Source organism: Pleurodeles waltl, chromosome 12, assembly GCF_031143425.1.
Source record: "Pleurodeles waltl isolate 20211129_DDA chromosome 12, aPleWal1.hap1.20221129, whole genome shotgun sequence".
Taxonomy (NCBI): domain Eukaryota; kingdom Metazoa; phylum Chordata; class Amphibia; order Caudata; family Salamandridae; genus Pleurodeles; species Pleurodeles waltl.
In genome coordinates, this window is record NC_090451.1 from 624,354,379 (window position 1) to 624,369,639 (window position 15,261).

At 41.5% G+C, this 15,261-nt stretch overlaps 1 protein-coding gene across 1 annotated transcript in view; it reads left to right on the forward strand.

Annotated features, from left to right (window-relative positions):
- CCT3 (chaperonin containing TCP1 subunit 3) overlaps positions 1-15,261 on the forward strand; it is a 193,033-nt gene that overhangs the window by 35,802 nt on the left and 141,970 nt on the right. Inside the window, exons 3-6 of the mRNA XM_069217997.1 lie at positions 1,487-1,537; positions 2,629-2,691; positions 4,758-4,854; positions 5,660-5,777. Of these exons, the coding sequence (XP_069074098.1) occupies positions 1,487-1,537; positions 2,629-2,691; positions 4,758-4,854; positions 5,660-5,777 (329 nt within the window). The remainder of the gene's footprint in view (positions 1-1,486; positions 1,538-2,628; positions 2,692-4,757; positions 4,855-5,659; positions 5,778-15,261) is intronic.

A 15,261-nucleotide genomic window follows, 5' to 3' on the forward strand; every position in this document is an offset into this window, starting at 1 on the left:
TATATAATGATGGCATGTATATATGTATTTCTTTCTCTAATTTATATATTTCAAGGAAACATGGTCGGACTTGATTGTGTACATATGTTTCCATATGAAAAGTGCTGTTGCCGTTAGTTTCTTTTTAATTTTATTATAATAAATGTTGGGGTTTCACTTTACTTGATGCGATTATGTTCTCTTAAAGGTCAATGTTTATCTGTTCGCCTCAAAGGCACGTAAAAAATGGTGATAACTGACCTCTGCACGTCGACGAGGGCTTCTCATTGCTTGGATGACGTCATACGGCGTCGCGTGGATTCGGGCAATTGTGAAGTCATCGTCGACGTGCAGAGCTAGAAGAAAAATTTCCGTCTAAGCTGGCGCGTGGGGGGGAAATTCTTTAGGTGAGTAATCCACAGGTAGTTAATATATCCACCCGAAGGTAAGTAACTTATTCTTTGGGCTTCTTCCGAATTGTTGACTTATCGGTTGGGTTTTGATGACATTTTGAGGTGACCTGGCACCACTAGGATACCCTAGCTTCAGTTAATTAAATGACACCTTACTGAAATTGGTTTTGAGGAACTGTGGTCAGCCCAGCAGAGCACTTGTGCACTCTCAAAATCTGTGTTTAAGGACGCTTATTGGCAGTATTGGGATGAAGGATTTTTTTAGACACGGAGGTGGGGGACTCTCTCTCTCTGCTGCCTTCCTGGAATTCAAAGATGATTATATATTAGAAGGCTATTTAGATGAGAGAGTTACCAATGGCAAAGTCACTCTATGTGAAATTCCGTATTTGGGTCTCTGCCCCAATGCACATCAACAGTAAAATTGCAACAACCCGGTTCTGTGCTGTTACTTTTGCTCTTAAGCACCAGAATCAGTTGAGCATGTTCTCATATTTTGTTCAATGTATTGCGGATCTAGGAGGAGGTGGCTTTTGCCTTTGTTGCAGATTTTCGGCCAAAGCTAATAAGACTGTTTTTTAGGATGTCAAAAACTGACACATCGCAACCTGTCGTCTTCACCATCTCCTGTCTTCTATTAAATATCTAGCGGACTTGGGAAAGCAATCTGCATTTGTGGTTGGCGCCTTGTCCGCCTTGTTTCTTTTATAGTGCTGTGTGAAGTTTTGACTGATTTTCTTTTCTAATGAATTAACCATGACTCAATCTGATTTTTATATGGTTTTTAATTGATTTTGTTTTAATATCCTTTTTTAACTATGTGCTTTTATGGCAAGTTGCCAAACTAAATATCATGAATATATACATAGAACATATATTTTGGAGACAGTTGCAAGCTTTGACCTTCCATGTTTATGGTTTACATCACGTAATATATGTAACTCCATTTATTAGCCTGTGGGTTGAAATTCAATGACAACTTTCAAGCTTTACATTTTATGGTCATCTTGATTTTAACAAAAATTGTTTTTTTTCCTTGCTACCTTATGACCATGTTAGACCACTTTAAACTTTTTTTCTTTTTACATTTTCAGACTATTGCTGACGTTATTCGAACATGTTTGGGACCAAGGGCTATGATGAAGGTGATGTATTTTGAATGCACGCATCTTCTGTTACCATCTGTGTCTTGGATTGTTGCACACCGGGAGGGGGTGGTTCTTTAACACAAATAAAAGTTAACTGATGTGTCTGTGCCTCCTGTCTCCTAGACTGGTCGAGCACTGCCTGGGTTTCTGCAAAATGGCCCTCTTCAACTGATTCACTGGTAGCCTCATATCACTTTCCATAGACTATTTTCTATTTTTAACAGTTAATATCTTCCATCAAGACAGACTTCGTAAGACATCTAGAAGATTAACAATATACTATTTAATGTGGTTTTACAGTGGGAGGGAACTAAATGTTGCTGATTGTTTTTGGGAAGAGAATGGAAGATTCATATGGGAGTTGTTTTACCCTCCCATTCAAAAATAAGTATTAAACTGTTGGTGGCCATGTAAATGTTGTTTAGCTTTTGAATCATGACCTTTTTGTGATAACATATAATAATTCATACATAATGATGCACATTAATAATATCTCTCTGGTGCTGCCCCTAGCTCACTATTTTCATGTTGTGCTGATAGTGGGAACAGATTAGAATCTATGATGAACAAAGCAAGGATGAAAGGCCCTTCTATGTCATTGGTCACTTTTGTTTGGGTTATTGGAAACTGGTTAAATTCATGATGGGATTTATATTCTTTTTCTGACATCCTCGAAGAGAAAATTACTTTGGGCATGATAACAAGTAGTTTTTATGCCTCCCTTTCCATTCAATTATTTTCCAACTGCAGGGATGTAAAAGAAAATCCCACCAAGGCAGTACAATTGGCTTTTTAAAATGTATATATTTTACTGGTGATACCTCTGTTTTTTTTTTCTTTCCCATATCCTGCTCTTTAATTAATGTTAACTTGTGAGCTTTCAGCTGTTTAGACCATTGTTCGCCCAGTAAAATAACATGTTAAAAAATAGAAAATACCCTTTCAGCTTGCATTTCTGGGGAATACAATTATTCTTCCATAGAAGCACTATTTAGAAACCCATATCGATACACTGAGGAAGGGTCCGATTTATGCCAAAATGTTTCATCAAAATGTTTGTTAAACAGCATTTTTGTTTCTCCTTTTAGATGCTTTTGGATCCAATGGGTGGCATTGTTATGACCAATGATGGGAACGCTATTCTGAGAGAGGTAAATATTTATTGTATACATTTTAAAGCAGGTGATTCAGGTTTATCCAAACCTTTTGTGGATGTTGCATTTAAAGGAAAAATAACAGTTAACTGGATGCAAACAGATAATATTAGTGTACTCAGTAAGATAAGGGGAAAACTAAGTTTAAATAGGGAACAGACCTTTCAGGTTGAACCTTTTTCTTGTTTTCTGCATTAATTTCCTTTTAGTGCGGAACTTTATTATTTACTTGAATGAATGTCCTATGCATCACACACAGGGTGAGTTGTAGTGACTCATCAAATTGCCTGGTAAAGCATGGGGCATCTCATCTCCTTTATTTTTTTTTTTTATTTTTTTTTTTGCCTTTTACTCGAAAGGCTGCATGTGGATGGGACCGAATGAGGGGCATGTGTGAAATGCAGATAACAAGGCTATAAGTTTCAATGTTGAAACTTGCAGTGACCAGTACCAGCTTTTTTCTTTGAAATCCAGTCGTCTGATCATCACGGTTTGATTTATTCAGGATGTGTAAGTTGTCTTCTTGGAGCTACAATAACCCTTATTGTTCATTTCCAAGATCTTGAAACCATGAAGAGAAAACTGCTAGCCATTTTTCTTTATTTCCTAGGGGATGTGATGGTAGTTCTTTCCCGAAGCTTTGTAACACTTTTCTTTCTCTTGCGCCAAAGCATTTAACTCTGAGGAGCAAGAAGCAAAGCCTCCAGAGGTTTGCTGAATTATTTATTGGTATGGAAGGTAAACAGGAGAAAGATCTGTATTTAGACTCAGACAAAAACGGTCCTCCGTAATTGAGGTATAATCAAGCACGTATAACCACACACACTCTGAAGTTGTGGTGTTAAGTCATTAGAGAAGTGAGAAATCATCCAAATTTCCTATTCTCGTTGCTTTGATACTGTATGTAATTAGAGAAGTACATCCCACTTTTGGTTTTCAGTCAATATTTTTTCCATAGGAACATAATTTGATTAACTCTAGAATGACCAAAACTATGATCATATTTTACTAATCAAGCTTGTGATGGAGGTACTTCTTAAAGGCCTTGTTAAAGGTCAAGAAGGTAGCACTTGTAGTTTATTTGAATAAGTGTTCCGTATTATTAGAAACCGATCTTTCACAGTGCACAAGGGTAGGTACGGTGTATGTAACCGATCATTTGATGTGAGTTAAGTGGGGTGTTGGCTGGAATAGTGGCAGCTGACCCTCTTTCCCTTAATCTGGCACCAATTTTAGAGGTTAGGCAGTACTGTGTGATTATTGGTGTTTGTTCCTATGAGCAAAGCAAGCTCTTTCTAATTTTAAAAACTTCGATCCTCAATCGCACTCTGCTGCCCTTGTTTGGAGATGACAAATGAAGTAGTGATTTTGCTGTGAGGTTTCCTACAGGGTGCCAAAACTAGAAAAAGTAGACCTGCTTTCTTCTGTAGTTAAGTGGCCGTTGATATGGTTTCTGTGAGCGTGAGGCATATGCTCTTTACTACTTTTAGTAATGTTGTCAAGTTGGAGAGTAGATTGAGCTGTGTTGACATTTTTGCACGCTAACCCCTTAGCTAAAGAATTGGTGGGCCTTGCAATGTTTCTCAAGAGCCGTGCACTGTCTGCCATTGTGTCAGCAGATGTGTTCAGGACCTTTATTTTTGGATCCATGGACAGTGACGGTTTTGCAGAGGCCCTCGTTTTTCTTTCCTCCTTAATTAAAAAACAAAATGTGTACTTGAGAAAATTCCTAATCCGGTTAAAGTTATAGATAAAATTATCAGCTCAACTGACTTGGAGCAGATAAACATAAATGGAAGCTAAAATCAGTCCATGACTGTTAAATGTGCGTGAAATGCCCATGCCCGTGGCCTTGATGGGCTGCAACAATGTGTGCTCTTTGCCAAGGTCAAACCTGTATGTAGCGCACAGGCTTTGAACTCCTCGTTGAAGTCGAAGGCCCAATTACAGATAGAAACCAGAGCAATTTCTTGTTCAGCCCAGCAGTTCCAATTGTATGTGTCTTTGAATAACTTGATAATGGACAAAGAAAAAATGCACCACTTAACATTCTCTTTTTGCAGATTCAAGTCCAACACCCGGCTGCAAAGTCCATGATTGAAATCAGTCGTACTCAAGATGAAGAGGTTGGAGATGGAACCACATCAGTAATTATTCTTGGTAGGAATTTGTTTGCTTCTGTCAATAGTGTTGGTACACAAATTCGTTTTTATCTTACTTAGTACATGCTGTTTTATGGCAAGCCTTATCCCCAGTCGCCCCAACCCATACATGGCGTCTTTGGATAGAGCGTGTTTGGGCACTCCAAAGGCAATTTCCCTCTTTCATCCCACTTCTGCTTCTCACAGGTTGTATTTAACCAGCAATTCTGACCCCCTGAAGCAGAGTATCTGAGGCTTTTACCTGCCTGGACTAACTGTATTATCTCATTCACGTTTTGCTAATTACTTCCTCCTGATGCCCAGACATGTTATCACTGTACAGTGTCTGGCTCCTGCTTTGAATGGAGTGTACATCAGTCCTTTTAGACTGGTGGTATAGATAATGCTTCTTTGAGTAGTATGTTAGGTTAGCTTGCATTGAAGCACAGTAAATCCTTGCATAACCTTCTGGATTGTTAGCCATCTGTATGCTGCCGTTAATCTAAATGCCCAAAGCCCATTTAATGTATTGTGATTGCTGTCATTAGTAGGTATTCCTAGAAAATTTGAAAACTTGTTTTTCAGCTCATCATGAAATGCATGTTTCTTCCAGCTATTAATTTTTTAATTAGTTACACGGTGATTTGGTGATCAGTGTTAAAATTAATATTCAAAGCAAAATCCAGCTTTATTTAGTTTTAAATATCCCTGATAACTTTAGGAAATATGACCATAATAACTACAGTAATAATTGTACTTATAAGTAATGTGATTGAAAGGTTTCCGTGTTGCAGTAGAGTAATACTTATACTTTGTGATTGTAGCTGGAGAACTTTTAGCTGTTTCTGAGCAATTTCTAGAACAACAAATGCACCCAACTGTCATTATCAGTGCATATCGGAAAGCGTTGGATGACATGGTAACTACTCTTAAAGAAATCAGGTAAGCAGAACTATAGCACTTCATCTTGTATTTTAGTTTTCCAAACATTCAGACTTGTTTCATTGCTACATATTTCAGCACCTTCCTTTCCCATGTTCAGGTTTTGTTTTCGAATACTACCTTTGCTTAGACTTCATTTTCTCAGTGGTGCAAGAAGTGGCAAAATCTGAAGTTTGTTTTGTAAACCAAATGCTTTCCTTAAAAACGACCAGGTGACCTATTTTGTTTTTGATTACTGGGGAAACACTTTCCTCTTAGAGCTTGAACAATGGCCACATAATAGAGCAGTTGGAAAAGGCTTGGCAAGTTTAGCTAGAAGTATAGGTTCATAATCTCATCCCAAAGCTGGGACACTCGGATTTTACTGAGTAGTTGTATGCATTTGGAAGAAATAATGTGAACTGTTGCTGATGGTCTTTTCTTCTAAAATATAAAAATTACGATGAGAGATTTCTATTTATATAGTTAAGAAGATTTAAGCTCTGCCATTGGTACAGACCATTGCTTCATCGCTTCCCAAAGCTGTGCCCCATAACAATATTTTTAAGTCCTTCCTTATGTTTTTTTCTTTTAGTTAACAGTAGTTTACTGGCGATACTCCTTGCTTTTAATTTCTAGGTCTGCATGTGGGAGGGAGACTTCTTGGCCACATATCCTAAGTTACAGGTTGATTGTTTCTGATGCTATGAACATTGTAGTCCAGGGATTTATGCCATTTGATATGCACCCCATGTTGAATTTGTCAAGTTGCTGTCTCTGGTAAAGAAAGGTCTGTCCAGTCCCGTATAATCCGGGTCTTTTGCCTGATGGAACGTTTTAGCGAGAAATGTAAATTCTCTGTCCCTTGAGGAAACCAGCTTCATAAAGTCTTTATCGCTACGCTGTGGCACATTTATTTTGGTTCTTTATGCTGCTGTGGCATCTGTAGTGATATTTGACATACCAGGTTTATGCCACTGCTTTATCCAACCATTTCTGGTCAGTCCCACCTATAGTAGTGTTTCTCCTTTGGCTCGGTTGTTTAAAAACCTTGATTTCTCAGGAAGAATGTTTTCTTGCCTGTCATTGCCCTGAAACAAGTGTTGGAAAAATCAGTAGGTCTCAATTTGGGAAGCCAGTCAGTTGTAATATTTTATTTCGGCGATTAAGCCATAAACGTTTACATAAAACAACAATAAAACTAATTTTGATAAAATGCCATACTTAAAGTACAAAATATACAGGATAATATATACTTAATTAAAAATCCACAGTCGTTAGGGTGGTAGAATGAAGGATTCTTCCACTAGTATATGCAAAACTTGTTATTATGACATCATACCATAATTATAATCTAATGCAAAAGTATCTGATGATACAAAATCCCCGAATATAATAGAATAAATTAATTACAAGAAAGTGGCCACAGGGCCCTGCAACCATAGCAGATGACGAGTAATCTCTGCCTAGGATAAACCTCAAATAGGTCCACTATGTACAGCAGGAATATCGGTGCGGTTCAGTTCAGTTCAGTTCAGTTCTGTTCAAAGTCTTTATAAAATAACTGGAAGCTTCTAAAAGTAGGTTATGGCTTAAATAATCAATACGTTGCAGGTTTAGGACAAGATGTGGTTACTGCACAAGAGCTATCCCAATAGAACAATTGTTCACAGATAGGTGGCCATTGAGTTCATGCTGTGAGCACTGACAGCCATGCGCGAAGGGGAGAGACCAAACAAAACAAAAAAAACTTGCTGTTGCAGTCCAGCAGCCTAGGCGACAGAGGGAGGATTTGCAAGCAGAGCTTCTCCATCTGCAATCATATTTGTAGAATTTACCCAAGAATCTGAATGCTTTTTTTTTTTTTTTTTTTTCTTCTTTTTCCTGCATGTTTGTTAGCCAAAAAAGCTTGGGTATTATTGAAACGGCGACTACCTCTTTCTACTGAGCTTCTGCAAATCTGTATATATACTTTTTGGGAAATTAATTGCGCATCATAGTTTCATCTGTTATTTTTTCATATTTTCTTTTGTACAATTGTATACATTTTCCCGTGTTGCATAGATTCTCTGTCACCTCCCCTGGCGCTTTTTGGATTTTGGTTGTTCCTTTTTGTGCAGATCTGCAGAATATGGCGTCTCCTCGCTGTGGCCCGTTTTAAAAATAAGCTCAGGCTGCCAGTTTTTGTTTTTCTTTTGTCTGCAAATTTTAATAAAAAACTGTCTGAGAATTTTGGAAAGGTACTTTGGAAGGGAAAAGAAGGGGCCACCTCAAGGGAAAAGTATTATTATTATTATTATTAAGAAGGGATGGAAAAAGGGGCGGAGACACATTTCATATGGTGGATAGACTGACTTGTGTGATTGCTCAAAGCGCTTATTATTGAGAGGGTCTTGACCAATAAAACATTTTAAGTTTATTTTTCTTTCTGCATTTTTAATTCAGCTATGAAAAATTAAGATTTGTGTTATTTTAAATAGAACACGTTGGCTGGGGACTACTTTGAAGTTGTTGTTTAATAGGGAGTGATAAAGATTTACAAATTAAAGAGCAAAATCCATGCTTATTTTAAATTCTATAAATGTACTATTTGGTATTTACAAGTGCCTGAAAATTCTGAATCATGCCTGTCATTGTATACATAGTTGGGCCATGCACCGTGAGAGCCCATGCACTCAGAGCATTTGTATAAAACAAATGTAACTTTAAATATTTGTAGTGTTTAGGATGAGGCTTCTTTGTTTAGAATACTATCGGAACAACAGCCATTTTCTGCAGATCCTGTTGTGGTGGATGCTCTGTAAAACATGGTGGTTAAACAGTTTTTAACCCCAAAAGCTTTACTTATACATTTACGTGTTGGATTTTCTGGGGACTTTTATTCATGGTAATCAGTCTTACGGTGATTGTTGTGGGGTGAATTTGGTTAATATTTTTGCAGGATGGTTCTTTGGTAGTGGTCTCATTCCAAGGATGACATCCCGATTCCCAAGTTAATGTGTCAGTAACTTGTCCAGGACAACATTTTTTTGCTTTGCATTTTGCTTGTTGTAGTCTTGTTTGTTCCATTTTAAAATCAGGACTACAAGTCCCATAAGCTAAAGGAAAATCCTAGGAAACTTTAGCTTCCTGACGTGCTGTTGTTTACGTGGTCTTTCTGGATGCATTTTGGTGGTCAGCCTGTAATAGAACGTACAGGTGAGTTCACCCCAATGTACATAGGATTGTAAGCATATTACATTTGTGTTTGACTGAGCCAGGGGACCTGCTTTCCCAGTTTTTTTTAATATTCTGCAGAACTGATACCTAATCATGTTAGTGCCATAGTTTGTCCCTCTCCAGCAAGGACATTAACCATATGCGCTTGCGTATGAGGAGTCCAAACTTCCACTAGACAAAAGTATGTCCTCTATCCAAAAAGAATATTAATCGCCAGAATTATTTTGACATTTTTATATTATATGCACTCTGATCTGCATAGTACACATTTTTGCAGAACGCATATTCATTTTGGGACTTTTAGTTTAATTTTTATAATGTGATACAAGCTGCAAATACAAAGCAGAAACCTGACTAGATGAACTACACATGTTAGAGTCTGTGAAACTTGACCTGTGTGTGCGTGTATTTATAAAAGTAACCTTGAGGAGAGCTTACAGTTTATGCTGTAGAATGGCCAACATTTTATAACTAATATGTCAGTTCAAGACTGACTGAGGATCGTCATTATCATGTGAGGTGGCTCTGCTCAAGCGTGTGAAAAACCATGCACGTTTTATTCGACTCCCCGGACTGCAGGAAAGGGACAGTGATCCAGTAAGCACGCATTCTGGTAGTACAGTTATTTATTCATTGCCACGCGGGCAATGTTGCCTGAACCAACTACCAGGCAAATATGTTTTGCACCTGGGAATAGTGTGTTTTTTAATGGCCTTGTTTTAAAAAAAATATTGCAGTAGGCCTGCTACACAGTTATTTATATGCAGGGCTACCAGAATTATGTGGCAGAAAAGACTAAAATATGTGGCAGGGTTGACCAATTAATGTGGCAAAAAAAAGTCCAGTTATGCATTTACAATGCCAATAGCTCCAGGTCAAGTAAATGGGAGACCTGTTCTAAGTCCCCTCACTCCCATTTATCCCCCCCCCCCCCCGAAGGTATGCCTAACCTGCATTATATTAAAGTGGAGAACAAACATTTACTGTTTTCAACAAGTCCTGACAGTAAAAACTTCACATTGTCGTTTTTACTATAGCCAGGTTACTAGCCCCATTGACTAATATGGAGTTACATGCCCACAAAGCAGCAGTGCTAACTTCCAAATGGGACTACTTAAACTGGTACTGCAAGGTATCAAAAGATTTGTTTCATTAAACCCGACTTGATGCCCAAGTCTAATTTAGTGTAAGTATTTAACAATGGTCAATTTTAGACATTTGCCACTTTTGATGCCAACAGTTTCCCTGAAGTAGTTTGAAAACGAACTACTGTATCCCGGGGCACCTTGCCCCCCCCCACCCCCCTTCACCTCTTCACCCCACCATGCAGATGAGGTGTAAATGACTCTCTGGGAGGAAAACAAAAGACCTGCATCGGGAGGTGGTGTGATCTCCCACTGGCAGGATGCCCGGCGCAGTGTGAACCACAGATGGCGAGCTTCAAAGGGGAAGTCTCCGCTGAAGAGCAAATATGAGTCACTAGTTTGGGACACCACAATAATTGAAGCAGACAGGCTGGCCTCCCTGGGAGGAAAACTAGTGTTTCAAATGGTTTTCAAGGGTTAGTGTGCCCCCCAGGTTGCGACACCTCTGAGTTTGGCTAGGGAGCTCATACACCAGAAGAAGAGTCTGGCCATCTTTAGAGTGCGCAGAAGTGTGTTCCCGGATAGCTAGATACCACGCTTAGCAGAAAGTAGCTACCAGGTGGTTTGGGTTGCCCAAATTAACTGGTAGCCAATTGGCTGGTTAGTCGCCCTACCCTTCAGCCTTGTAGGTGACATAAAAGTGGCACCCATTACACCTAGAACTCACATTACTGCTGGAACCAAAGAAGACAGAAGAAGGGCTGTACCTACTGAGTTGCTGGGCTGCACAAACAGAAGCTGCAGTAAGACTGGACTGCACCTGCTGCACCCTAGCACTTTCAAAGAGGAGAGGTCCTGCTGTCATGGACATGGAGAGAGACCCAAGGGCGGAATCAACTTCCACTTAACAAGAACTCAGTGTGTCTCCAAAGACCAGTTGGGCTAGTCCGCTGTTAAGCTACAGAACCACAAAAGGCTAAGGAGACTGCTGGCTAGTGTCCAGCTGTTCCACTACTGCGCTTGCCTTGTCAACACTAGTGCATGCGGGGAGACTGAGTCCTGACCTGCGGCTAGAGGTAAGACTGGACTCTTGCACCTCGCATTGCTGTTGCTGTAAACTTAGTTAGCCCATACCAACTGGTCCTGCACAGGACCCTGCTAGAGTGTTGTAGGAGTCAAGGACTGCGGCCACAGGTGACAACTGACCTTTGTGGACCCAGGGCTTGGCCCTCAAAGGACTCATCTCCTCATAGCATCCTTTGCAAGAACTGCAGCCTCACCGTCCTGTATCCTTTCCATCAGGATCACTTCCTTTGACTTCTGTAGCAGAAAGAAGAAAGGTTACGGAAAAGGACTAGCAACTGCTCAATACAAGTAACTGTCCTTCTGCTTCTGATGGGTTGCTGTGACAGACTTCCTATTGGAGATGGCCCGTCAAAGTACCTGCTAAGGGCATTTCCAGCTCTTAAATTTGTGACTAGCCTTAAACAAGATTGCGGTAGATTACAACTATTTATTGCATTTTTGAAATCCAGTAATTTCATGTTTTAGTTGAAAAATATCTGTGGTTCCCCTTGATAGATTTGTCATTCAGGTGTCAATAAATTGGTACTGATTTCTTTTTTTTCCTTTTATTAAGCTTTTGATTCTTTCTTATTAACTGTTTTGTTACTCTTAAGTGCTGTACACTTGTTCCTTTGTCTAAGGCTGACTGCTCAGTGCCACAGCTACCCAGGACTGAGCTAAGGTTTTTCAAACAAACCTAACTGGACCTGATAAAGATTGTGCATTATTACATGAAGAGGTCTCACAACCACACCACAAAATAATCCACTTTCCTATGCATGCATTTTCACATGATTGTTGGCAGACGATCTCCTGACCAGCCTTTATGGAGCAAACTGAGTTTGGCCCTCCAAACACTTGCACGAACTTAAACTAGAGTTGTATCATTGCTAAATGTAATTACTTCTCTGAAAGGAAGTAAGTACTTGTGGCTAAACTATCTGAAATCAAATACCAGGACTATACCTGTCTGATAATCCATGATCTACCACAGACCACTATCCAGGAGAGCTGCTTCCAGACCGAGTTAAAATAAGCAGAGGAAAAGAAGTAAAAAATGGACTGCTCCTTTAATTAACACATTTGATTCCAAATTAAATTTTACTGATTCACCCGCCATGTAACCAGTAAGAAAGGAAGCAGCAATTTTCGAATAGGGACTCCTTAGCCACAGAATATGACACACAATATTTATCAACGTTAGCAACCTGAAACTCAGCAAATGGAATCAAACCTTCAGTGGCAGAAACCAAAATATTCAAATGTCACAAGGGCGAAGTGAACGCAACAGGAGTACCAGTTAAGAACCTTGAAGAAGCACATCCAATGGCTGGCCAGTGGAACCCCCGACTGCCCTGGTACTCAACTCCCAGGGAGTTTTCTGGAGTAGATGGATAAGCCTCATTGGAAAATGTTAGGAGGGCAAGCTGCCCTGGTAGGGCAGGACAAGGAAGGAGATAACATAGCTTGACGGTTCTTCACCCTGTAGGGCTCCGACAGAGCAGCAGCTTACCATAACTACCCAATCCTAAAATTAGTATTGTGGTTGCACCCAACTTACTAACCTAGCACTGTTTAAGTGCACTCGTAGCGGAATCTCTGCAATTAGAAAATGAAGTGTGAAGCCTCTTCCAAGACTGCGGAAGCCCTTTGTGAATCGGACCCATAGTAGCATATTGTAGGAAGTTGGCTCTGTATGTGCTATTTCAAAGTAAGGAATAGCATGCACAGAGTCCAAGGGTTCCCCTTAGAGGTAAAATAGTGGTAAAAATAGATAATACTAATGCTCTATTTTGTGGTAGTGTGGTCGAGCAGTAGGCTTATCCAAGGAGTAGTGTTAAGCATTTGTTGTACATACACATAGACAATAAATGAGGTACACACACTCAGGGACAAATCCAGCCAATAGGTTTTTATATAGAAAAATATCTTTTCTTAGTTTATTTTAAGAACCACAGGTTCAAATTCTACATGTAATATCTCATTCGAAAGGTATTGCAGGTAAGTACTTTAGGAACTTCAAATCATCAAAATTGCATGTATACTTTTCAAGTTATTGACAAATAGCTGTTTTAAAAGTGGACACTTAGTGCAATTTTCACAGTTCCTAGGGGAGGTAAGTATTTGTTAGGTTAACCAGGTAAGTAAGACACTTACGGGGCTTAGTTCTTGGTCCAAGGTAGCCCACCGTTGGGGGTTCAGAGCAACCCCAAAGTCACCACACCAGCAGCTCAGGGCCGGTCAGGTGCAGAGTTCAAAGTGGTGCCCAAAACACATAGGCTAGAATGGAGAGAAGGGGGTGCCCCGGTTCCGGTCTGCTTGCAGGTAAGTACCCGCGTCTTCGGAGGGCAGACCAGGGGGGTTTTGTAGGGCACCGGGGGGGACACAAGTCCACACAGAGATTTCACCCTCAGCAGCGCGGGGGCGGCCGGGTGCAGTGTAGAAACAAGCGTCGGGTTTTCAATGTTAGTCTATGAGAGATCTCGGGATCTCTTCAGCGCTGCAGGCAGGCAAGGGGGGGATTCCTCGGGGAAACCTCCACTTGGGCGAGGGAGAGGGACTCCTGGGGGTCACTCCTCCAGTGAAAGTCCGGTCCTTCAGGTCCTGGGGGCTGCGGGTGCAGGGTCTCTCCCAGGCGTCGGGACTTTAGGTTCAAAGAGTCGCGGTCAGGGGAAGCCTCGGGATTCCCTCTGCAGGCGGCGCTGTGGGGGCTCAGGGGGGGACAGGTTTTGGTACTCACAGTATCAGAGTAGTCCTGGGGTCCCTCCTGAGGTGTTGGATCGCCACCAGCCGAGTCGGGGTCGCCGGGTGCAATGTGGCAAGTCTCACGCTTCTTGCGGGGAGCTTGCAGGGTTCTTTAAAGCTGCTGGAAACAAAGTTGCAGCTTTTCTTGGAGCAGGTCCGCTGTCCTCGGGAGTTTCTTGTCTTTTCGAAGCAGGGGCAGTCCTCAGAGGATGTCGAGGTCGCTGGTCCCTTTGGAAGGCGTCGCTGGAGCAGGATCTTTGGAAGGCAGGAGACAGGCCGGTGAGTTTCTGGAGCCAAGGCAGTTGTCGTCTTCTGGTCTTCCGCTGCAGGGGTTTTCAGCTGGGCAGTCCTTCTTCTTGTAGTTGCAGGAATCTAATTTTCTAGGGTTCAGGGTAGCCCTTAAATACTAAATTTAAGGGCGTGTTTAGGTCTGGGGGGTTAGTAGCCAATGGCTACTAGCCCTGAGGGTGGGTACACCCTCTTTGTGCCTCCTCCCAAGGGGAGGGGGTCACAATCCTAACCCTATTGGGGGAATCCTCCATCTGCAAGATGGAGGATTTCTAAAAGTTAGAGTCACCTCAGCTCAGGACACCTTAGGGGCTGTCCTGACTGGCCAGTGACTCCTCCTTGTTTTTCTCATTATTTTCTCCGGCCTTGCCGCCAAAAGTGGGGCCTGGCCGGAGGGGGCGGGCAACTCCACTAGCTGGAGTGTCCTGCTGGGTTGGCACAAAGGAGGTGAGCCTTTGAGGCTCACCGCCAGGTGTGACAATTCCTGCCTGGGGGAGGTGTTAGCATCTCCACCCAGTGCAGGCTTTGTTACTGGCCTCAGAGTGACAAAGGCACTCTCCCCATGGGGCCAGCAACATGTCTCGGTTTGTGGCAGGCTGCTAAAACTAGTCAGCCTACACAGATAGTCGGTTAAGTTTCAGGGGGCACCTCTAAGGTGCCCTCTGGGGTGTATTTTACAATAAAATGTACACTGGCATCAGTGTGCATTTATTGTGCTGAGAAGTTTGATACCAAACTTCCCAGTTTTCAGTGTAGCCATTATGGTGCTGTGGAGTTCGTGTTTGACAAACTCCCAGACCATATACTCTTATGGCTACCCTGCACTTACAATGTCTAAGGTTTTGTTTAGACACTGTAGGGGTACCATGCTCATGCACTGGTACCCTCACCTATGGTATAGTGCACCCTGCCTTAGGGCTGTAAGGCCTGCTAGAGGGGTGTCTTACCTATACTGCATAGGCAGTGAGAGGCTGGCATGGCACCCTGAGGGGAGTGCCATGTCGACTTACTCGTTTTGTCCTCACTAGCACACACAAGCTGGCAAGCAGTGTGTCTGTGCTGAGTGAGAGGTCTCCAGGGTGGCATAAGACATGCTGCAGCCC